At 36.2% G+C, this 24,316-nt stretch overlaps 8 protein-coding genes across 8 annotated transcripts; 2 read left to right on the forward strand and 6 right to left on the reverse strand.

Annotated features, from left to right (window-relative positions):
• Positions 1 to 14: 14 nt before the first annotated feature.
• Positions 15 to 2,316, reverse strand: cmfB (putative CMF receptor CMFR1; the record flags this gene model as incomplete). The annotated part of the gene is made up of 4 exons (XM_004362672.1): positions 15 to 1,281; positions 1,621 to 1,676; positions 1,784 to 2,002; positions 2,287 to 2,316. 4 exons carry the CDS (start codon positions 2,314 to 2,316, stop codon positions 15 to 17), a joined length of 1,572 nt encoding a protein of 523 aa, XP_004362729.1.
• Positions 2,317 to 7,533: 5,217 nt separating this feature from the next.
• mybI (myb domain-containing protein) lies at positions 7,534 to 9,413 on the forward strand (the record flags this gene model as incomplete). Its single annotated transcript, XM_004362673.1, has 2 exons — positions 7,534 to 8,439; positions 8,523 to 9,413. The coding sequence occupies 2 exons, from the start codon at positions 7,534 to 7,536 to the stop codon at positions 9,411 to 9,413; spliced, it is 1,797 nt and encodes a 598-aa protein (XP_004362730.1).
• A 689-nt stretch (positions 9,414 to 10,102) lies between these two features.
• Positions 10,103 to 11,530, reverse strand: DFA_03125 (uncharacterized protein; the record flags this gene model as incomplete). Its single annotated transcript, XM_004362674.1, has 3 exons — positions 10,103 to 11,091; positions 11,180 to 11,286; positions 11,382 to 11,530. The coding sequence occupies 3 exons, from the start codon at positions 11,528 to 11,530 to the stop codon at positions 10,103 to 10,105; spliced, it is 1,245 nt and encodes a 414-aa protein (XP_004362731.1).
• Positions 11,531 to 11,973: 443 nt separating this feature from the next.
• Positions 11,974 to 13,086, reverse strand: DFA_03126 (uncharacterized protein; the record flags this gene model as incomplete). Its single annotated transcript, XM_004362675.1, has 3 exons — positions 11,974 to 12,665; positions 12,752 to 12,858; positions 12,938 to 13,086. The coding sequence occupies 3 exons, from the start codon at positions 13,084 to 13,086 to the stop codon at positions 11,974 to 11,976; spliced, it is 948 nt and encodes a 315-aa protein (XP_004362732.1).
• Positions 13,087 to 13,300: 214 nt separating this feature from the next.
• Positions 13,301 to 14,377, reverse strand: DFA_03127 (homoserine kinase; the record flags this gene model as incomplete). The annotated part of the gene is made up of 2 exons (XM_004362676.1): positions 13,301 to 14,180; positions 14,277 to 14,377. The coding sequence occupies 2 exons, from the start codon at positions 14,375 to 14,377 to the stop codon at positions 13,301 to 13,303; spliced, it is 981 nt and encodes a 326-aa protein (XP_004362733.1).
• A 222-nt stretch (positions 14,378 to 14,599) lies between these two features.
• Positions 14,600 to 16,646, reverse strand: DFA_03128 (uncharacterized protein; the record flags this gene model as incomplete). The annotated part of the gene is made up of 5 exons (XM_004362677.1): positions 14,600 to 14,763; positions 14,860 to 15,831; positions 15,913 to 16,135; positions 16,203 to 16,367; positions 16,449 to 16,646. 5 exons carry the CDS (start codon positions 16,644 to 16,646, stop codon positions 14,600 to 14,602), a joined length of 1,722 nt encoding a protein of 573 aa, XP_004362734.1.
• Positions 16,647 to 18,416: 1,770 nt separating this feature from the next.
• On the reverse strand, positions 18,417 to 21,546 carry DFA_03129 (uncharacterized protein; the record flags this gene model as incomplete). The annotated part of the gene is made up of 3 exons (XM_004362678.1): positions 18,417 to 18,787; positions 18,894 to 19,150; positions 19,664 to 21,546. The coding sequence occupies 3 exons, from the start codon at positions 21,544 to 21,546 to the stop codon at positions 18,417 to 18,419; spliced, it is 2,511 nt and encodes an 836-aa protein (XP_004362735.1).
• A 501-nt stretch (positions 21,547 to 22,047) lies between these two features.
• Positions 22,048 to 23,117, forward strand: DFA_03130 (uncharacterized protein; the record flags this gene model as incomplete). Its single annotated transcript, XM_004362679.1, has 2 exons — positions 22,048 to 22,489; positions 22,561 to 23,117. The coding sequence occupies 2 exons, from the start codon at positions 22,048 to 22,050 to the stop codon at positions 23,115 to 23,117; spliced, it is 999 nt and encodes a 332-aa protein (XP_004362736.1).
• Between the last annotated feature and the right edge of the window lie 1,199 nt (positions 23,118 to 24,316).

Raw genomic sequence — 24,316 nt, forward strand, 5'->3', positions numbered from 1 at the left:
ATTAGTTGTATAATTTAATAAGAAGTGGCGTTATCAACCTTAAAGTTCTGTTTCTTGAAGATACGTCTTCCACACTCGGTAATAATTTCCAAAAAGATAAATGGTCCAACATCTGGTCTCAAGAACCATGTTTTGGGTTCAACTCCGGTCATGACGGCAGCCCATTCAGCAAGGAAACGGGAACCACGCTTACCAATGAGGGAAGCAGCGGCATCGAGGACGATTGGGAAACGGTAGAGCAACAAAGACATCTTCATGGACATATCGAATTCGTGACCGAAACGGGACATCCAACGGTCTTGGTAACGCTTGAGAGATTGGTGGGAGAGATCCTTTTCACGGAAGGCTCTGATGAGGACTTCAGCGGCAATCTTGGAACCTTCCATGGCGTATTGGATACCTTCACCGGTGAGTGGATCGATGAAACCGGCAGCATCACCAATGATGAGCATGTGGTCGTCGTAGGACTTCTTGATACCACCGAGACGGAGTGGGGCGGCCTTCATACGCTCAATGTCTGGGTTTGGACCGAGGGCGGCGGAAATGAATGGGTCCTTTTCCATGTACTCGTGATGGAACTTGGAGAGATCGTCGATGGTGGCTTCACCACCTGGGATAATGTAGGCGAGGTAGTTGAGCTCGTCACGGGCTTCACGGATGATGGCGCAGTAACCTGGGAGGAGGGACTTGGGGTAGAAAACAACACCGTCGTACTTGAAGGTGGTGTTGTTCTTGACGTAGGAACGTGAGCAGACACCGTTTGGTTCGGTCTTGACGTAACCGAGGGCACGGGCGGCGGCGGATGGGGAACCATCGGCACAGATGAGACAACGAGCCTTGTAGACGGATGGGGTGTTGTTCTCAGAGTCAACACATTCGATGGTCCAGAGACCGGTTTCACGATCAAACTTGGCAGTGTTGACGGTGGTGTTTTCGATCAACTCGGCACCCATACGCTTGGCAGCCTTGGCAATCTTTTCGTCCAAATAGATACGCTTGACGGCAATGACGGCACCTCTGTTGTACTTGGCATCACGAGCCAATTCCTTGGCAGAGTTACCAATGAAAGAGTTACCGTTTGGTGAGACAAAACCACCGTTTTGGGCAAAGTGACCGAGGTCCTCGTCGACGAGTTCCTTCATGACACCCATCTCACGGAGAATATCTTGAGCCATGGTGGCAACAGCATCACCGCAAAACTTGTCACGTGGGAACTTCTTCTTTTCCAAAAGAGCGACCTTACGACCTTCACGAGCCAAATAGTAACCCAAAGTTGAACCACTAAATAAATAGTAAAAAAATTAATTAATTAGTCGATCAATTAAACGATCATTCTAATATTTTGTTCGTAGTAGTAGTAGTAGTAGTCGTAGTATATTTCTCTTCACATGTGTTGATCCTGTCCTGGTATTGTAAAAAAAACTATTGAAACAATCGTTTTCGTCCCCAATAATATCGCGCTTGACGTTTTTTTTTTTTGAAGTCGACTGATGAGCATCATAAATTTTTTTCGTGTCACATGATGTGATTGATTTTTACTCCTAGCCGTTAAAGAAAGAAGGACTACTATACTACTCGTAAACTATATATATATATAGTTGATTGTGATGATCTATTTACCTTGGACCAGCACCGATGGTGATAACATCATAGATGGATTCTTCGTAGGTCATGTTCTAAAAAGAAAGAAAAAAAAAAGGTTTTATAAATATATTTTTTCTTTTTCTTTTTTTTTGATCACACATGATGTGATTAATCTATCAATTGTTTGTTTTGAACCTACTGGAATGGCAGCAAAGTCGTATCTCTTTCCTTCACAGTTGACAAACTTGGAGATGGTGGCAGCAGCGACAACACCAGCACCGACGGCGGTGATACCAGCAGCAACCTTGTTTTCTTGAACAAGCTTAGAGTCAATGACCTTTTGGATGACTGGGACCTTTTCGATGCTCTTTTGAACAAAAGCGAGGGCGTTGGCTACAATTTTACTGTCCATCTTTCTCTTTATAAATATAATATATTATAAATTGTGTGTACAAGGTAACTCGACTGAACTGTTCAAGATATTTGACCTAGCTCAGGGATCATCAGATGATGAAAAAAAATTGTTTTTTTTCTATTCTTTTTTTCAAAAAACTCTTGCCTCGTTTTTAAAAAAAAAAAAAAAGCCTCGAGGCCGGGTCCGCCACCCCCAAAAGACGAATAAATCGGTCGACTCGACACCCACCAAAAACACTACATCCAATAAAAAAGAGGGGTGGTGGTATTCGTTGTTTATGAACAAACAAATATCTCTATCTCTTTATCAAATTCCATTATTTAAACAAATAGAGTGAGAATATGTTATGTGTATTTGTATGGATGATTGTCTGTGTGCTTTAAAACGAATAAATGTTTGTTTGATGATCGATTAATAAGGTTCCTTGAAACAAATCGATGCCATGTTGCCTCCAAGCCGATTTCAACCCAAAAGAAAAACTATAGTTTATGACGCCAAATATCTTTCCTTCCTTATTGCTTGCCCGTTTATCGGTTCATGGTCTTGTGCAAAACGTTACAATTCATGTTATAATTTGTTATTCTTGATCGTACTTCTTTTTTTTTTTTTTTGATTAACAAAAAATTTATAATAATAAACTAGCATGGTAGAAAAATATCTAGAGAGAGTCAGTAGTTTCCAAGGACGAGAGGATTCTTTCCTTCTTCAATGACAAAAGATATTTTTCTCTTTTTTTTAATTTAGGAAGACAATAATAGTTCCTTGAAATAGTTTGGTTGTCTGTTCATCATCTTTGACGAAAATAATATCTTCAATCATCATCATTGGTCTTTTCTATTTTGTTTAACACAAACTATCTATTTTATAAATATGATGTTCTATTATTTAACTAAATAGTCTAATTATATCATTCCAATCAATATTAACCAAGCATGTGGACATGAGCGGGCGGTTTGAAACTATAAACCATTGTTAATTTAAAGATCCAATGTGCGGGTGCAAACCGTGATGTCTATATATCTAGGCCGTTCAGTGCAAGTCAATTGACCAATGATCATGTCCAAGATAAAAGTGTCGTCTCTCTAAGACCCTTTATCCAACCAATTCCATTGGTCAATAGAGAGGAGAAGGGGCAAAGACCGATCTTCTTCTTTTACTTTTAACAAAGAGACATTTATAACCCACACTGTTACAACAGTGCACCGTTTGACTTTTGTACACTTGTTCTTCTAATCGGATCATCAACATCGAATATACAACAAAACATAAATACAATGGTCAAGATGATGATCCGAAATTAATCATTAAATAATCACAGAGGGTCCAGCTCATCCTCTAAATTAAACCCAAGTGCAAAGAGGACCCCATCAACCAGCCTCGACCTCGGACTATGCTCTGGTATGGGGGATCCGCTAAGTTGTCCATTGACAATCACCTGCGCCTCTGACCGAAAATAGGGGAGGGAGAACTTGAAAGATTGTAAACCGGATTGACCAATGAAAAACCGCATCGAGGGGTTGCCTTTTGGGAAGCGCCCTTGCGGCAGCCTGCTACCAACCAGTGAAAAGTTTGAAAACATGACCATTGGTGCACTTTTCGAGCCACGAGGCGGGTTTTTTTTTTTTGATTGTTTATTGGGTAAAATCGGGAGATAAGTATCCTTGCTCTAGGCAGCACACTGCCGCTAGAGACACGGGGGAGAGCCCCCATGAGAGGCTTACATTTTTCACACACACTCACACCCCGCCCCCTCATGATGATGCTCATCTTTGGTTCTGTTGACCGTTCTGCTAAGCTTGAACCATCATCATTCAATCTGATGAGCTTTCTTTGCAGGGCGCGGTTGAGGGGTTCAACATCTTTTTTTTCAGTGATCTATAGAGCTCATTCTGGATATATATATCTGTTATTAAGCAGCTTGTTGCCCCTTTTTGTTCTTTTATCAACCATCACCAGAAACAAGAGTTTTATCTTATCCATTATCTCTTCCTTGTCGAGAATAATCTCTCTTTTATCACTATACCTTTTCGTCCAACAACCCTTCATCACTATCACCAATATCATTATTTGATAGAAAGTTATACATACCTCACTATATCTATATATATATAAAAATATAACATCCTTATTTATTAAATTAGAACAACAAACAATATTACAATAATAATAATACTTTGATATTTTTTCAAATATTAGAAATCCCTAAATTAAAAAAAAAAAAAAAAGTAAGCAATAATAATTTATAAATTATACACCAACCACCCCATCCATTCATTCATTCATCCATCCAACCAATCAATCGAATAGAGTGTTGAGAATGGATTGATCTCGTCATCTATCACACCCACTTTCCAACATTAGTCGAAACTATCCATCCAATCATCTATCTTTCGCTTTTCCTTTCCTTTCCTGCATGCGTTGCCCTCCCTATTACATTGGGTACAGCTTACACAAGTTGTAGATAGAGTACCCAACAACAACAACAACAACAAAAAGGGAGCTCCCTTAGCTTAGCTTTGTCTAGATCCCCAACCAACACTTTTTTAAAGCTTAAACTCTTTTCTTCTGATACTACTTCTTTTTTTACTTTGAACAACTCCAACAAAAGAGGAGTTGTTGTTTGTGATTGTTGTTGTTGTCCTTAAGAGAAGATTCAACTGCATTTGTATCTGTTAATCTTTTTTTACACTGATCAGCTGTTGGTTGTATAAACAATAGTCGATCGGCTGATGATCATCACGACAACAGACCAACAGTTGTAAGGCTGCAGAGAACCAATCTCTTCTCGTATTTAAATTAAATACGTGATGGTTGGGCAGTCATCACGTATCTCTGCCCGATACTGCCAAGCCTCTCGCTTCAGATCAAAGAATAGACAAGATTAGTGGGGGTTCTCGAGTGTCGAGAGAGGGTGGCGTATACCCCACCCACCAGAGAATCTATCTGACGGGGCTGATTGGAAAACAGCAGTATTTTCCTTTTCCGCACTAGTGCTTGAAAGGGTGCTACCCTTTTTCCCTTTTTCATCAAGTGTCGGGGCAACAATCCTTTTTAACAGAACTTCTCTGATTTCCACATCAACACACGGTAACCCATCTATCAGACTATCCACCCTCTACAATTTTGATTGATTGATGTAAGGAAAATAACAACAGAGGGCAAAGGAAGAGGATGTTCCACAAAGCAAAGAAAGAAAGAAAAAAAAGGAAACACCTGGAAACACCAAAAGGGAGGGACCCCAATTTAATTTATCCAGATCATCATCATCATCATTTATCTTTATCTATCAACCAACAATCAGATAATAATAACAACTTTAGTTATATATCTATCAACCATCCATCAACCCATACATCAAACCCTCAACCAATAATCAATTTGTTAATACCAATCCAATAATTATCTAATCAGGTTAATAGATCTCTTCTTCTTCTTTGTCTAGCCCCTATTTTTAAAAGTGTAAGAATAATAGTAATAATATGGTTGGTTACCAATACCCTGTTTCTATTTGTCCCCATCCATTGATCTATTTTTAAAAAGTTTCTCCTTTATACACAAATCAAACCAAATCCAATCAATCATTATTTTTGTTTTGTTTATCCAATGATCAACCATTTTATCCAATTAATCAAAAGTTTCATAGTTTCTTCTTGATTAATTACAAAAGCAAGGAGTAGTTTGGTATGTCGTCAAGCCAGTTCTGACTAATATTCCACACACACTCTGCTCATAAACATTCAGTTGATTGGGTAGTAGTTGGTCGATACACCAACATCAATCAAAACTTAACTGCATTGTTCCATCTTTCTATCGTTTCAATGTACATCAAGATCTAACAGCCCATCACACCACCTGAACCGGTTCCCTTTTATTGACGTCAATTAATGCAATTGCTCAATTTGGTGAATTGTTTGATTGTTTTCATCGAAAGAGGTTTTGTTTGTTGTTCTTGATTTGCTGCAAAAACCAGACAAAGCCCCCCCACTACAATCAAAAAAGGTTCGTCACCCCTCCGATGCAACTCACCCATTTTTGTTTGGCATGAACACAGTTGTTTGTTTGCACCCCCCCCAACCCATTCATTTTGACACCCCCTGTCAATCAAAATTTTTAATTAAATTGATCAAGGTCTCGGGGGTATTTTGTACACATTGTGTGATGTAAGGGAAGGGGTTTTCCCTATTATGTGACTCTTTCTCTCTCTTTTTTTTTGGAGAGGATAATCAGAGACATACATAAAAAAAGAGAGAATTAAAGAATGCATGAACAGAGTGAGGGAATGGAACAAGCGGGGGTTGTGTTTTTGTGTGTGTGTGTGTGTGTCGATAGCTAGCAACGTGTGTGTTGTTGAGTGAGAGTGTGGTTTGTAACAATCATCAATCACTGTTGAGCCACCCACCACAATAACAATTACATCGACAACAACATGGCATTCCTTTCTGTGTTCTCCCCAATTTCAAATCGTCTACACAATTTATCGACAGTACCACTATTACTTCTACTACTACTACAATAACAATAATAACTCCAGTTTTACAACTACCATCCTACCATTTCACCATTCATCCAACAAAATTTCCCACTTGTTTGTGTGTGCCTTCCTACTTCCACTACTTTTGTTGTACCTCACCCATCAGTCTAGCTCTCTCTACACAATTTGGATGATGACCAAGGCAATTAATTCATCAATCAATCAATCAATCAATTACTTTTTTTTTCATTTCAATAACAATAAGTAACAGTTTGATTAAGATATTCGACTTGGCCCCACCACTCACTGCCATTCATCTATCTCATTTGATCTATTATCTGTTCTGTACACACTGTTGTTATTTCTTTCAACGCCGCTCCCCTTTTCTACAACTCACACAACACTCTACCAAGGCAGCAATTAATTAATTCCATTGCCACAACCACCTGTAATTTTATCCTTCCCTTGTAATATATAATACCAATACCAATACGGTGATCCATTCATTCTTTCCCCCTTTTTATTGTTCGGTTCGTTTTTTTGTATATAAATGTAAATGTTAATCAATTGGATCGATGGTTTGGTTTAAACCAAGCCCTTTTTTGTAGCTAACTGGAATCTGTTACAATGAATGGCCCACAATCCATCGAACCATCAAACCATCGAACCATTCAAACTGACTGACGTTGTTTGCTAACTCTCTCTCTTCCAATCTCATCTCATTCACATCTATATAGGTATATGATTTAGTATTTATTCATTCTCTAGACCCACTTCCACCTTCTCCTCCTCCTTGTCCTTTTTATTCTTAGGTATACTTTTGTATCTCTAACTGTATTGTATATTTAGTCAGCATCATAATAATTGATTAATTATTATACCCTCTAAACCAACATAAACCATTAAATTGTAATATACCATGTATGTAATAATAATAATAATAGTTGACCCAACCATAATCCAGTGCGAATCCAATTAATTAATTAATTAATTTCCATGTTTTTTTTAATTTTTAGAATTATTTATTTCCAACTTTTGATATATATAAAATCTTTTTTTTGGAATGAATAATCAACATCAACAATTGGGACCCCACCAAACCATAAAGGGATTTATAACACCGGAGCATTTGGAGTATGGAACTCCAAGTCCATCGCCACCATTATACTACCGACCAATATATACACATCAATATGGAGGCCCATACACGCCACGAGGATATGGTATGGATGCACCCCCATGTCCCCCATCTATAGACGAGGACCAGATTCCCATCGCCGTCGACCCCAAATCCATATTTGAACAAAACCAACGTTTTATGGGAAGAATCGCCTTCCTCGAGGAAGAGATTGTCCGCAAAAAAGACACTATCGACGGACTCCAAGTCCAACTATCACGCTACGAGCAGGAAAAGCAAGCCGAAAAGAAAAAGCAAAGCCGTTACTGGACACCAGAAGAGCACAACCGTTTCATCGAGGCTCTCTCCAAGTTTGGTCACAAGGATGTAAAGGCAATCGCATCGTATGTCGGTAGTCGTAATCCAACTCAAGTACGTACTCATGCCCAGAAATATTTCCTCAGAATCGATCGTGAACGTCAAAGAAAGCAACAGAGCAAAGATGGCGACAGAGATGCCGACGATAATGATTGGGCAGACACTTATTTTGATGGCGACGAGAGTCCCAGTCACACCCCCTCTACCAACTCACCATCCTCCAATCCTCCACCCAACCCATTTGCCGCACACTGTCCATCTCCACAATTGTTGACGACCACCAGCTCCATCACCAACTCACCCATCCAAAAGAAGAAACGTGAATCTGTCACCATCACTGCCACTCAAGCCAAGTCGGCCCCACAACACCGTGAACACGTTATCAATATTTTGGCTCAACAAAATATTAATCTTTCAACTTCAGATTATGATAATTTTGCTAGAGGTTTAGTTTCAAATATTGAACAAGATGATGTAAGGAGAGAAAAAAAAGAAAGTATTTTGTTAAAAAAAGAAAGTATTTATTAATTATTTTTTCTTTTTCTTTTTCTTTTTAGACTCAAACATTGATTAAATCAATTAGAGATCAATTTTTACCAACCAATTCAATTGAAAATATTGAAAATATATATAGTGCCTTTGTTACAGCTGTTAAATATCATACCATTCAACAAGGACCAACACAACCATCACATCAAATTGTACCACCACTTCCACTTCCTCAACTACAAATCCAAGGACAAATGGGACACCATCAAATGTTGACTCCCACCTCACTCCATCAGAAGCGTGACAGTCCACATCTTTCATCTTCTACATCGTCGTATGGAGTCGCACCAAATATGGAATCATCAAGTCCACACCACCCAGAGAGTCCACACAGCAATTCACCATCACCATCATCGTCGGCTATGGGCTCCAAGTCACCTAAAAAGAAACTCATGAACGTTACCGTCCCATCAAGAGGATCAGATCCATCGATGGGATCACCATCGTTGATGACTCCAACCACTCCATCACCATCGTCGGCATTGTCACCATCGTCTCAAGGAATATATGTCCCATACGGCCTACCACAACCAGGTATGCGTTGGGTATCCTCACCACACCATATCTACCACGGTAGACCAATGGACCCAAGCATGGGTATTCCATACCCACCAACCCCACCCACTCCGCACATGCCTCACATGGCTCCAGTCTACTACTCTCCTCACCCAATCCCAGCTGGCATGAATCCAATGGGAGACTCTACACCTCTTTCCGACGATGCACCACACCACCACCACCATCACCACCAAGTCCATGGTCCATGGTCTACACTCCCCTATCTTTCAGTCGATTCCACCCCATCTCCTCCCAATTGGTTAAACAATACCATTGCAAATTTTAATAATACCTCTATTTCTTCTCCAACCCAACATTCTGTTGGTGTTTCTGGTGATTAAGAGAGAGAAAAAAAGATGGAATCATTTTTAAATAATAATAATAATAATAGTAATAATAGTCGTCAGTCCCTCCCCTCCCTCCTTTTCTTCCAATAATAATAATAATAATTAATAGTTTTTTTTTTAAAACAACATTTTTAAAAATATATATTTTATATTTTATATATTTATCACAACAACAATTATACGTATAAATTGTCACTAAAAACTCACAAAAAAAAAACAAAACAAACTTGACCAAACCAAACTGATCACCAATCAACCAAACCAACACACACACAATCAACTAACCAAACAAACAAACAACCAAACAACAAACCAAACCAAAAACTAAAACAAACTTGACATTTCAACTTGGGCAATATATATGATAGGTAATCATATTTTCAACTTTCCCCAAAAACTCCCCAACACTCCTTTAAACATTCATGACACTATGAATGACGATCTTGAAGAAACTAAACACTAAACACAACGGTATCCAGATTTTATTTGGTGGTTTTCACAATAACAACAAAACACAACTTATATAGAATAGAATATTTAAATTAAAATAATAATAATAAGAATAATGAAGAGAAATTTTGTAAATATAAAACAAAAAAGTAATAACAAAATTGTAACATTGGAAAAACTTAACAAATAAAAGAACAATTATATGTTTTTGCAAAGTATTAATTATTAAGGTTTTATTTATTGTTTGTTGGATTCCAAAAATTTGACCAAAAATCCCAAGATGATGGGTTTGTTTTTGATGGGTCTGATGCTAGTAACTGATTACATGTTTCAAGACCAGATTTACAGTCTTTCAATTCTTTGAGAAGCTCCGATTCCTGGAGTGCAGCAAGTTGTTTTATGAGTTCGATTTTTTCTTTCTCGAGGAATGCGTTTTTCAGGTCTGCAGAGTTTGCCGTTGCTTTCCATCTTTCGACGTCGTTTTGTTGAATGATGATGGTGTTCTCCAATCCAGAGATTTTCTCCTTGTCAATTTTGCTGGCATTCTCCAATCCAGAAATTGTCTTGTTGTTAATTTTAATGGTGTCCTCCAATCCAGAGATTTTCTCCTTGTCAATTTTGCTGGCATTCTCCAATCCAGAGATTTTCTCCTTGTCAATTTTGCTGGCATTCTCCAATTCATAGATTGTCTCATTGTCAGCTTTGCGATTTTTTTTATAAAAAGCCTCTTTATCATCCAAGCCGCTATTACACAATTGCAATGCATGTTGAGTGGTGTTTGCTAATATTATACATTCATCTATGGAATCTCCCATTTCTTTTTTATCAACCTGGCATTGCGACCATTTTCCTTGCCATAGAAGAGATGAGTTGTGAGCCCCATCTTGACCGACTGCAAGTCTTGTGACAATACCCAGCAACAGGAATAATATAGCACACAATAGAATAACCTTTAATTTGCTTGTACCACTACCACTGCCACCACCTAATGGACCAGACGATGGGTCAAGCCATTGGAATGAATTAGTCTGTTTGCCATCGTAAATTTTATCTTTGGTATTTTCCGCATCCATTCCAAACCACATTGAGTCTATTCCATAGCATCTACCAAGGTTTTTAAAGATTGGTTGCTTTTCTTCAATCTCTTGTATAAAAACATCCTTTTGATTGACCTCTCTATTATTATCAAACACAATAAAAAGTGATAGATTGATTCTACCAACTGCATCAAAAAGAAAAGAAATAGAGTTTGGGTTAGTTTTGGTGATCGTCAGATGATACTACTGTCAACAATCAATAATAAAACCTACCAAGAGAAGAAAGGGTAGCCAAGATTTTAGATATAAGTGGTTGATAATGTCCATTTAATATTTTGTAATAGTTTTGAGTCTTTGAGATACACAAACAAGCAGCATCCCTAAAGTTTAGAATAGATATTTAGTATTAGTACTATACTACTTTTTCAATTATATGAAATAGATTGATCATTGACTTTAAAGAATGTAGACATACCTTCCATTTCTAAAGAAACCATTCAAATCTGTTGATGGTGTGAGTGTATCAATGTTTACAACTACAAAGTTTTGAAACTCTTCATTTTGAAACAATTTAGTATAACTATGTGAATCTGCAAAGATCACAACTTTTTGAACTTCTAACATCTTCTACTATCTCTGTATATATATATATATAAATAATCTCTATTTGTATAATAATACAATATATTAAAAAAGCAATTAATATCTTCTTCACTGAGTCAAAAAAAAGCTATTTATTAAAAAAATGAGTCACCCGAAATAGTTTTTGTGGGAATGGCCTATGATCATCGATTGGCTTTTTGTTTGGTCATGATTTACAAGTGTTCTTGAATAATTGATATCAATATATAGAGGTTCATTTATTTTATTTACAAATGGTGGTGATGATATCACCTATTATCAAATGATAAACTCTAGAAACAATTATTAATATTCTTGAATACAATATTTAAATTAAAAATAATAGTAATATTATTAAAGAACAATTATGTGTTTTTGAAATTAGTATTATTTATTACGGTTTTGTTTATTTAAAAACCAATCAACCCAAGATTTTGTTGATGGAATTAATACTTTTCGTATTCTTTTAAACATTTGTTTGATTGTTTCAATTGAACGATTTGACCTTTCAACAATTCAATTTCCTTATGTGATTGAGAGATTTGTTGATCGACAGCAATCTCCAACTGAGAGATTTTTTTAGTATAATTAATCTTACAATCTTTGTTTTCAAATTCTAATCTAGAGATTGTTTGGTAATTTGTTTTGTGATCCTCCACTAAAAGATTGATTTGTTTTATCAAACTTTGGTTCTCCTCTTCAAATAGTGTTATCTGTCTTTCCTTTTCTTCAAAAAATTTCTGAATCTGTAGGACTTTGTCGTGATCATAACGGGGAGCTAAGTTACGATCCAGATCTGGACTTCCGAGTTGACCAGTACCAACAAGTACTTTGACTATACCAAGAAACAGGAATAATAAAGCACACAATATAACCTTTGCGTTGGTTAATGACCTGCTGCTACTACTGGACGATGGGTCAAGCCATTGGAATGAATTAGTCTGTTTGCCATCGTAAATTTTATCTTTGATAGTTTCCTTATCCATTCCAAACCACATTGAGTCCATTCCATAGCATCTACCAAGGTTTTTAAAGATTGGTTGCTTTTCTTCAATCTCTTGCATGAAATCATGTTTTTGATTTACCTCTTTTCTTTTATTTTCAAACACAATAAAAAGTGATAGATTGGTTCTACAAACTGCATCAAAAAGAAAGAAGTAGAGTTTGGGTTAGTTTGGTGATCATCGTCAGATGACGCTACTACTGCCAATAAATAAAACCTACCAAGAGAAGAAAGGGTAGCCAAGATTTTAGATATAAGTGGTTGATAATGTCCATTTAATATTTTGTAATAGTTTTCATTCTTTGAGATACACAAACAAGCAGCATCCCTAAAGATTAGATTAGATATTGAGTGTTAGTACTATTACTTTATAAATATATATATGACTTTAAACAATGTAGACATACCTTTCATTTTTAAAGAAACCATTCAAATCTGTTGATGGTGTGAGTGTATCAATGTTTACAACTACAAAGTTTTCAAACTCTTCATTTTGAAACAATTTAGTATAACAATGTGAATCTGCAAAGATCACAACTTTTTGAACTTCTAACATCTTCTACTATCTTAGTATAAATATAAATAATCTCTATTTGTAATAAAAGGATAAGAGTATTAAAAGTAATTAATATCTGGATGAAATGCAAACTATTAAAAAAATGAGTCAGCCGAATTAGTTTTGTGGGAATACTCTAAACGATCAGCTTTTTTTTGATGAATTACCAAGTCTTGAATAATTGATATAGAGAGAGAGGTTTATTTATTTACAATTAATTGTGTAGAGGTGGTGTGGTGATGGTAGCACCTAAATTATCAAATTCAAGTATCATATGATTTGATTTAATATTGTGTTTTGAGAAATTGTCTTGGCACATGTTGGCAATGGTTTCATAATTGTCATAGGCGAGAAGGAGAACTGTCGGTCCTGACCCACTGAGACATATACCAAACAAACCATCAATGGCAGTTGACATTTGCAAGAGATCGGCTAGACCAGGTACCAACTTGCTTCGATAAGGTTGGTGTATCTTGTCCATCAATGAATGTGTTGTCACCTTTTGATAGTTTAAACGGTCTTGTTCTAGTTTTGGAATAGAATCATCACCAAAGGTTGATAATAGGTTGGTCAACAATGATATACGTTGTAGATTAAATATAACATCTGATTTGGAGAATGACGATGGTACAGCTGTTCTCGCTTCCATTGTCAATACTTGAAAATGAGGAATGACAACAACACCCTTTAATAAAGATCGATCTGGTAATGGTGTAGTTTTACATATAGTGTATCCCAGATCTGTAGAACAAACTATATTGAAACCACCAAATATAGCTGAGGATAGGTTATCTGCCGATGGTTCATACTTGATTGCCATTTGAAAGATGGTGTCTTTGGTCCATGTGGAAGAGTTATTGGTTAGTTGTTTAGCAATGTAAATAGCAGTGACAATGGTTGCAGCACTACTACCCATACCTCTACCAACAGGTATGTCATTATCAATATCCAACAACACCATCTTGTCACTTGGAATGATAGTTGATAGATCTTTAACATTAGCTTCCTCTTGAATGATTGAATAGAGTGTTGTTGTTAAAAAGTTCTTATCTACATCGGTAGGTATGACAGCATCTTGATTATACTCTTTACTACTATAATATTTTAATGTAAACCATTTTGATATCTCTCCTTCTCCTTCTCCTCCTCTTCCTCCTCTATCTATCAAAGTAACCTTTGTAGTAATATACAACTGTAATGCTAAAGATAATGTATCATATCCACAACCCAAATTAGCACTTGTTCCTGGTACCTTTACAGTGAATGGTTGAAATAACATTTGCCTATTCATCTTCTACCTCTAAAGATAATGTGTTTGGTTAAAATTTATGCACAAGCACACTTTACACTTTGTTTTTTTTGGAACTTTTTAAAAATTTAATGGATTATTAAATAAACCACAGAACCAATCGATGGGTTCAATTAATTAATTATTTATTAATTAACTTGTTTGTATTATTATAATTAGGTAGGTAGGTAGGTAGGTTTGTTGGATATATTAGAGGAGATTCTTCTAGAATGAATAACCACCTTGATCACCAAACATTTGAATAATCTTGGCATTGTTGGGATTAACTTGACCGAGCCAGTCTGGGTGGTCGTTCATGATCTGGTTCCATAGATTGGCACCAATCAAAGCATTAGCTTGTTGATTTGGATGAAACCCATCGATTGGTTCTGTGGTTTATTTAATAATCCATTAAATTTAAAGAGAAAGGGTAAAGAGTTAATTAATATTATTACTTGTAAAAATATATTTTTTTTTTTGCATACCAATTAATTGCCAAGTTTGACCACCGTTGGCGATCCATTCAGCATTGATGGCTGGGAATGGGAAGTCATAGTATTGAAGATCAAAGTTGTTGTAGGTGTTGTTGGCAATGATGCTTGGGTAGAGGGACGAGAGGAGGGCAGCACGTTCACTGGTTTGGTTACGGATGCTCTCGTCGGGGTTGAGCCATCCCCAACATGGGTTGACACCCAAACAGCTGAGGAACTCGTAGATGGTTTCGTAGGGGACGCCAACGGGATGGGTACGGTTCCAGAGGGTATCCCAGAGCACACGACCGTCGACAAGGCCGATAAAGACAACGTGCGAGCCATTGGGCAAGACAGTGTCGAGGTAGGTGAGGGTGGCCTCAATGTAGGCGACAAACTCGGATGGCGTGGTCATGTGATCGAGGTTATGACTTTGGCTGCAAACGTCGTTACCGATGAGCTCGACAAAGACGAGGGCTGGTTGATCGGTTTGTTGGTTACGCGATACTTCGCTGATGGTCTTGAGGATCGAGTCTGAGCTGCCGCCGTTGACTGCCAAATTTTGGAAGTCACGATGGTTGCACAGGTTACGTTCACGCATACGCATGTAGACAGAGTCGACTGGGATGGCTTCGGTCGATGGAACCCAACCAGTGTAGGCGGATCTGTGTGGCCAGTCAGCCTCGTCTTCAATGACGCTGAGAATGTCAGTGTAGGTGGTCTTGTTGATCAAGGCGGCGGTCATCCATTCGGGTGGGATAGAGAAATGTGCACCGGCACTATCACCAGCAACAATCACACCCAATTGGCCAGAGTTGGCACAAAGCATCTCTTCATAGGTTCCCGATGCATTGCTGCCCGAGATACCATTACAATTCCAATCGATTTGTGGTTCAGCATTATTACTAACAACACCTGGATAAATTTCATTACTAAAATCATTACAATCCATACCTCTCCAATTATATCCTCTAAATGTTGGTACAACTAAAATAAATAGAAAGTAAATTATTAATATATATTTCCAAAAATATATATATATATATAATATTCATTTCTTTGACATACTTGAAAACTTATCAGAATCAAGATCTTCTAATGGTAAATGATCATTATCCCAAAGAGCATAGATCTTTTTCAACCAAGCCCATGGATTGTCATTGACTCTCTTTGATCCAGACAAGATTGGATTTGGTTTGCCTGAAAATGGACCAGTATAGGTAGATGTACTATTATACAATCTACATTGTGATCCAGTACATACTTGTAATGATAAACAAACATCATCAGCCTAAAATAAAGTTAAATATAATTAATATTAATATTATTATACAACACATCACATGATTGATACAAACATTCTTATTTTCAGCAAACAAAGCAATGATTTGATTACCATAGGTATTAACCATATAGGTACAAAGTGAACCGACTTGACCTGGGAAATAACTGCAAATTTCGTCGAGTGTTTCTTCAATGCTCTTTTCATGGAGAACGCTCATTTGTTCTACCAATGATAAACCCTAGAGAGAAAAAGATAGAAATAAATAAACAATATTAATATCTTTGTGTAATATTATTATTATATTATCTGTTTGACTTACGATGGTACAACCTAAACAACTCCAACCACCATATTGACCTCCTTGAAGTCCAGTAGTAATATGTTCGTTGATCAAATCATCAAACTTGATCTTGTGTTGAGTATTTTTTTGATTGTTGATTTTGACGTCAACAGCATCGATAAATGTCGATGCGAGTAATGATAGTACAACTATGAATACAATTAAATTTTTCATCATTTTTTATAGTATATATATATGTGTGTGTTGATATCTCTTCTCTTCTATTTACGATGAAAAATAAATATAAAGAGTATTAATAAATAAATATCTCTATCTACAGATATATCTATCTAAAAAAAAAGTAGTAAGATTATTATTTGAATGTGGAGGGCGAGGCCGCAATCGTAAGATGTTTATCTAGAAAAAAAAAAAAAAAGAAAAGAAAAGAAAAATAGAGATAAGATAATTAATTGAAACTTGTTAATGAATATGATAATGATCGATGATTAATGAATGTGAAAGGTGTAGAGTAGAGCTAGCTAGGTAGGAAAGATAAGTCACAAAAATGTATATTTGCACGGCTTCCTTTGGGATATTTGATGATCCTTGGGCCACCTCAATGGCAATTGAAAGGAGAGGAGGGCTGTTGGGTGTTGTTGACATCAAAAAAGCAAGAGAGACGAAAAAGAAGAGGAAATTTGAGGTTGGAGGAGACCCTAGATATATGACCAGATTTTTGTTTTCATTGCCCTCGTTTCTTGATCTTTTGGGGAGCACCAAACTGACGATTTCTTTTGCAATGGGTCTGAAGAAGAATGTTCGACTTTTTTTCAATTTGTTTTTTTTAACGGAACCCCTTGGTTTATCCAAATATAATTACTGGTATTAGACACAGTAATTAACTTTGAGGAGAGAGTCTGACTTTTTACCAGATATCTCATCTCAATTGAAAATATGTATCTGGTGGGGTTTAAAAGAGAAATTAATTTCGTAAATGTCTATCCCCTTTGAATTCAATTTTTTAAAAAATACTGTACAAATAAAACCAAGACAACAAAGAGTACTTTATCTATGGTGTGATTCATTGTGATGTGATTCTGTTGATAAACAATAAATTAATTAATTTTTTGCCAATTATTTTTTCTACTCTTGTTGTGGTGTGCTCACAGTCAATCAAATCAATTCATATTATCTCAGTCTGAAAATCCAACTTTATAAATTATATAGTATTTAGAGTTTAGAGTATAATATGTCAACAATGTAACAAGAGCTTTTTTAACATGTCAACAGAAACTATCACTTTTACAAAAAAACGGGTACTCCCAAGATCAATCAACTCCAGCCAAAGATTCAGTGCTTGGCTACGCCTTTAGCAATATGGCTATTCATAACCCAACAAATTAGTTTAATAACCTTCAGATAAAAGTTGCATGGACTGTAATACGAAATTGAATTCTTGGATATCTTAGCGAAAGCTGGATCTTGGCAAACACTCATATTAAAAAAATATCCTCAATAGTATCCCGATGTTATATAGTACATATGCTATCTTGAAACCATTTATTATTAAAAATCAAGTGCTTGTTTTAACTTTTTAAATGATTGATAGTTTATAAGAAAAAAAAGTATAATCAAGTACTTGATTTTTAATTTAAATGTGTTTAATGGTCCAAGGCTTAATAAATACGTATGTTCATAGTAATAACAATAAGGTGGATAAATAGATAATAAAAAAAAAAAAAGTCTACACATTTAAATTCATTAATTTTCAATAGTTTATTTTTATTTATTTATTTATTTATTGTTTAGAAACTAACTAGCAATCAATAAAAAACAAGTAGTAGTTATCATGTTGATTTGTTTTAAAAATGGTTATAAATATATATATATATAGATGGTTGTTTTATAAAATTGATAAAGAGGAAGGAGGATGAGGAGAGTTTTACAAGGGTTGGGTTAGGGATCAATAATTAATTGATTGATTGATTGATTGATTGATTGATTGGATTATAGAGATGATTTAGATTTTGGGAAATTTGGAATATCACGAATATGATGTTTGTTCAAATATTGAAGTGTCTTTGTAGTTTTAAGATATTCTTGCATAAACTCTAGTGTTGGCAAATATTCGATAAAATATTTGTTAATGTAGAGTGATGTGATGGAATCACTACATGATACACCTTCAATGATTGGTTGATAAAACTCTTGGTTTCCTCCACCCATACACAATGTCTTTAGATTGGTATTACCTGTAAATGCCAATTCCATAGTATACTTTAAATCTGAAAGGTTGGTTTGTGGATCAGTCGAGAAATTCAACTCTACCAAATTGACTGGATTCGTTTCAACCATTTCAAATAATTTAACAAGTAATTCTAAAAATAGAAATTAAATATATAAATTAGTAATTGATTAATTGATTGATTGATTGATTGATTGATTGATTGATTGATTGATTTAAATTTTGTTTGTTTTTTTTACCTTTTCCAACTAAACCAATAAGTTCCAAAGATTTAAGAGATTTGTTATAATTTTCAACATTTGTTTTAAAAGAGTCGAAAAACTTTGGAGTGATATAAGAGACGTTGATAGAGAGTGTAGTGATGGTACGGTTGGCGAAAAAGACAGAGTCAAAGACGGTGGCAGAGATGCAACGAACATAAGTGTCATCACCTTTGGGATCAGCACCGAGATTGTTGATGGCCAGTTTCTTGATGGACTTGTTTTCGGCAATGTATCTGTGCAACTTTTGCATCGACTCTTTCATGGGCTCGTTCTCATCGGGTGCACACCAAGGGTGCTCTGAACGATGGTCAATAACGAGCTCGCGCAAGTGCGCTAGCTTTAACCATATACGTAGGATGGCAAAGTGTAGGACACCATGGTCACTACGGAACCGGATGCTCTGCAAGTTGTGACTGGCAGCCAGCGCATCTTGGATACTGTCCATACACGTTTGAGCACCTGTACTTCCATCGGCCAGTTTTCTAGCCTCAATGTCAAAGTGCAAGATGTTGTAGCTCATCGAGAGTATCGTGTCGGCCAACTCGCTAAAGCGTGTCTCGCGGTTCGTTTCAAAGTGGATAGTGTCAATGTTTTCCAGACATCTCCCTCGGAACACTCTGCCAACTTGTTTGGTCAGGATATTAGAGACATGGATTGACTTTAGTGGGTATGGGTCAACTGGCTTGGACCGTTTGCTCAAGTAGTATTTGGACAAACTGAATGCATTCAATGTCTCACCAATACACTTTTCCTTTTTAATTCTAGCTGCCATCTCTTCTTCATCTTCTTCATTGTCAGAGTCATCTTGAATATCTTTATGTAATTCCGAGTTGACTTCATCATCGTCTTGTACCTCATAATAGTACTCGTCGTCACTGTCACTATCTTCTTCTTCTTCTTCATCTTCATAGTCATCCTCTTCATCTGACGAATCACCTTCATCGTCTGAACCAAGCTCTACGAGTGACAAAAACTTGGTCTTGGTGTCGACCTCGTTGTGGGGAAGGAATGCCCTGAGATCTACCGACTCGATACGCTTGACCAGTTGACAACGCATGTTTTCAGCAGCTTCACCTCCAATGGCACGTCTGACATATGGCAGTGGGATGGCAGGTGTATAGTCGAGATGAGTGATGGTACTCGACACTGTGTTGAACCATTGGCGACTGACCAATGCCAAACTCCACATAAACGAATGGTACGCCACAAATCTACCTCCACGCCCCCTTCTATTATTAGTGTCTTGAAGCAACATTAACAATATCTTGTCTTCCAAATCCCTTGGTAAAGTACCTTGATGTATTTGATTTGGATCGATTGGTAACAAGTAGTTAGCTGCTTGAGTAGTCTGTTGTTGTTGATGATTATCAGCAATGACTAAATGCTCCAATTTCTTTCTAACATCTTCATCACCACGTGGTTTCAAAGGTGTTGCAGTCTTTGTAATGACTGACATTATCTTTGATGGTGTCTTTTCATGTTTCTTTTGTCTCTTTATATTCTTTGTTGTTGATGATTCATCATCTGATAATTCTCCCTCTCCTTTTTCAGATTCCTCTGATTCTTCCACTTGTTGTTGATGTTCCATCTTTTGAGGTGTTTGTACAATTTCTTTTTGGGAAATATTTTCCACGACCACTACCTCTTGTTGAATATCCAATTCCTCTTCAGTTGTTTCACTATCATCCTCTTCTTCTTCATCACCAATTTGAAGTTGACTAATGTTGGTTGGCAATTCATCACTTTCGTCAAAGATGACTACTTTTGGTTGGACTTGTTCAGACTCTGACTCTGATTCAGGGTCTGATCCAATAGACACTGATCCAGATGCAGATGCTGATTCAGATTCAGTATCTGATTGTTGTGATTCAGACTCTGATTCTGATTCTGATTCATCTTCTTGATCATCCTTGTCAATTCCAAGTTGTTTACAAATATGTTCAACCATGAGTGCTTTTCTTGGTGGTATCTTTGTGCTTGGGACACCTTTGTAATACTTGGCTTTGAGAGTAATCACAGTCATATTTTCCAACATTTCTCTTGTCACTTTTGGTTCTTCTTCCTCCTCTTTCTTTTCCTCCTCTTCCTCTTCATCTGATGTTGGTGGTGTTGTCTCCTTTTTGGTTGGTTGTTTCTTGGTGATGGTTGTTTTAGATGTAGTTGTTGGAACTTGTTTCTTTTTTGGTTTCTCCTCTTCTTCTTCCTCGTCTGATGAATCTGATTGTGGTTGAGGTTGTTGTTGCTTTTTAACCAATGGTCTTTTCTTTGCAGTTGCTGATTTTGGTAATATTGTCACTCTCTTTCTTTGAATTGGTTTGTCGTCGTCTTCTTCAGATGATGATGTGCCATCATCATCATCATTCTTTGATTTGTTTTGTTTTTCCTCATCACTATCACTATCACTATCACTAGTATCCACATTGATGACCACAGGAGCAGGTTTCTTCTTTTGAATGATTTTCTTTGATTTAACAAGTCCATGTTTCTCGATGATGTTGATGAGCATAGCCTTTGACTTTGGCATTTTCAACTTTGCAAACTCTTTAGCTGACATCTTGTCTTGGATGATCGCCTTTAGTTGAAACATCTTTAGCTTTGATAAATATTCCAGTGTTGTTGGAACCTCCATCTTGTTGTTCTTGTTTATTTATCTTTTTTAAATCTTGATATTTTAATAATCGATCAATATTTTCTTATTCTTTTATTATTATTATTATAGTATTATATATCTATTGATTGTTGTGTTGTATTGTGTTGTTGTAATGTATAGTGCGAATAAACTTTCAAGATTGATATTGACCATCAATATTGAATGATTCATGTTTGTTTTTTTTAAATTTTGGCGCCAATTTATGATTATGTGTTTCGCTTAATTGTTTTTTGAAGTACGATCATAAACCAAGTTTAAATAATTATTTTTAATAATAATAAAAATAAAAAATAATAAGAGGATGTTGGTGTTCTTGAACATCTTGAGAAAGAAAATAATCATTATTTATTTTATTTTTAAATATCTCATGATCATTAGATTTAATGTATGTCAAGGAATTCTCAGAAATGAGCAATATTTAATTTATTTTTTATTTTGTTTGGGTCAGATGTCTTTGTTCATTCATTGCACACACAGAAGATGGATAATAATAATAATAATAATATAACAGATGATGGCGGAGGTGCAAACATAGTCTACAACGATGATCATTTAATTGATAAAGAGATTGATGAAATAGCATCATTTAATAATAATAATAATAATAATAATGGTCAGTTGGGAACGACTACGATGGTCATATCACAACCACTCGCTACGACTACAAATACTCAAATGACAACGACACAAGCACCAACTTCACAACCAGTAAACAATCTTAGTCGAATACCACTTCAAAAGAGTTTGGTAAAGAGACCTGATATCAACATCATCACATCTGAACTAATCCTTTTAAAACATTATCCATCACCTGCATCTTGTCTGTTTGTTAGAAATATGACTCAAAATGTAACAAAAGATGATCTATATTTAATATATTCTCCATTGGGTTACTTGTGTGATGTCTATAAGTTTGATGATTGTAAGTCACTGTGATATCACTTCTCTCTCTAATCGACTCTATTTATCTAATCCTTTTTTATTTATGTTTAGATGCAATTATTAGATACTTTTCAGTGATTGATGCACAAAGAGCCTATTTAGAAACATATGGTAAACTTATCGATGGATACCCTCTTCGTGTATCATTCTCTTCACCAAAGTCGACAAGGGAACCAAAACCATTGACACATGATTTGGCAGTTGGATTACTGAATCATTTTATTGGATTCAATGGATGGAGTTCAAAGATTGACGCCTCTGAAGTTGTATCGTGGGATGAACACGTTGGTGAGGAGAGTGCCAAATACTTTTCATGTCAAGTAAACTCTCAGGTTACCATCACCTCAAGAGATGGGATGCAGTCCAAGTCGGGTATAGCGGGTGGTTTCTGTGAGTATTCAGAATGTCAACTCGAGGCTCTAGGCAATGCAAAGAAATACAGTATTTCAAATGCAAGAAAAGAGGTGTTTAAAACAATGGCCATCGTCATTGTAGACAATATCCGTTTGATTCATTTCCTTGATCAACCAACTGATGAACAAGTTGATAATAATCTTCCTATTGCTACTCAACAAACTCAACAACCACAAATATTGCAACCAAATTAGGTGGATATATAGTAGTAGTAAATAAATAATGTAAATAATGATTTGTTAAAATATACAATACGGCCACACAAATGGCAGTATTAAAAAGGTTTAAATATATTTATTATATGTTATGTACAGTTGAGAAGGGCAATTCCTAAGAGGTGGACCCCAATCGGTTAAATGAACAGGCGGCTTGAATAGCAGATCGATGCTATCAATATTAGTGAATTGGATCGGAGAAACTATTCTTTAGTTTCAAGGCTTGGACCTTGGGGATCTTTGCGGTCTTTGGTACGGAGACTGAGTGTCGGACGTACTCGTTTGTCGCGAGGTTGGCGTGGTTTGAACTTCTTGGGGCTACCCTCTGGACGAAACTTGTTGGGGCTACCCTCTTCTGGACGAGATATATTGCAGCCAGTGAGATAGTCCTTAATCGAATCGAGCTCGGATTTAAACTTACAGCCTTCAAGGTTTTGGATCCACTCCAACCATTGAATGGTGTCCTCACGGTGGCTATGGAAATGTGAGTTGTAATTCTTGAGATAAAAATCCATTGGGTACTTCAATGCCAATATGAGTTCTTTTGACTGGCATTGAGGAGGAATAATAAGGACCAGCATTTTGACCAACTCAAGAATCTGGTCTTGGGTTGGTGTTGTCGAGAGCATGATTTCTTTCATGCGAACAACATATAACAATAATGTTTCGTGGTCCCCTAGATCTCCTAGGCGAAAATCTTGAAGAAAATTCAAAATACGCTCTATGTTGATTGGTGTCTTCATGGTGTTGACTACAGTGATGATGGATTGGTACCTGATGGTACAGATGATTGAACTGCTTTGTGTGTGATGAGTATTATTAATTATAATTATTATTATTATGATTATGATAAATCTACTGCCTATTAGGTTGCAGTGATGTATGAGGAAGAAAAAGAGTAAGGAGACTAGACAAAGAAAGAAAAAGAAAGAAAGAAAGAAAGAAAGAAAGAGACCTTTAAGTTAGTGATTGATTGAAACTTAGCTAATAACTCCTCTCTTGTTGTTCTATTTGCTAACTCATACCTTTTATCTATTCGTAATTCGAATCTTTAAACGATGTTGTGTGTGGTGTGTGTGTGTGTGTTTAATATAAGTGTTTAATATAAGTGTAGTGCGGTGAGAATATTATTATTAAATTTTTTTAATGTCAAGTTTCATCATTTTTGCGAACTTCAC

Source organism: Cavenderia fasciculata, assembly GCF_000203815.1.
Source record: "Cavenderia fasciculata unplaced genomic scaffold Scf_Dfasci-G-b-205a01.r1-3, whole genome shotgun sequence".
NCBI lineage: Eukaryota > Evosea > Eumycetozoa > Acytosteliales > Cavenderiaceae > Cavenderia > Cavenderia fasciculata.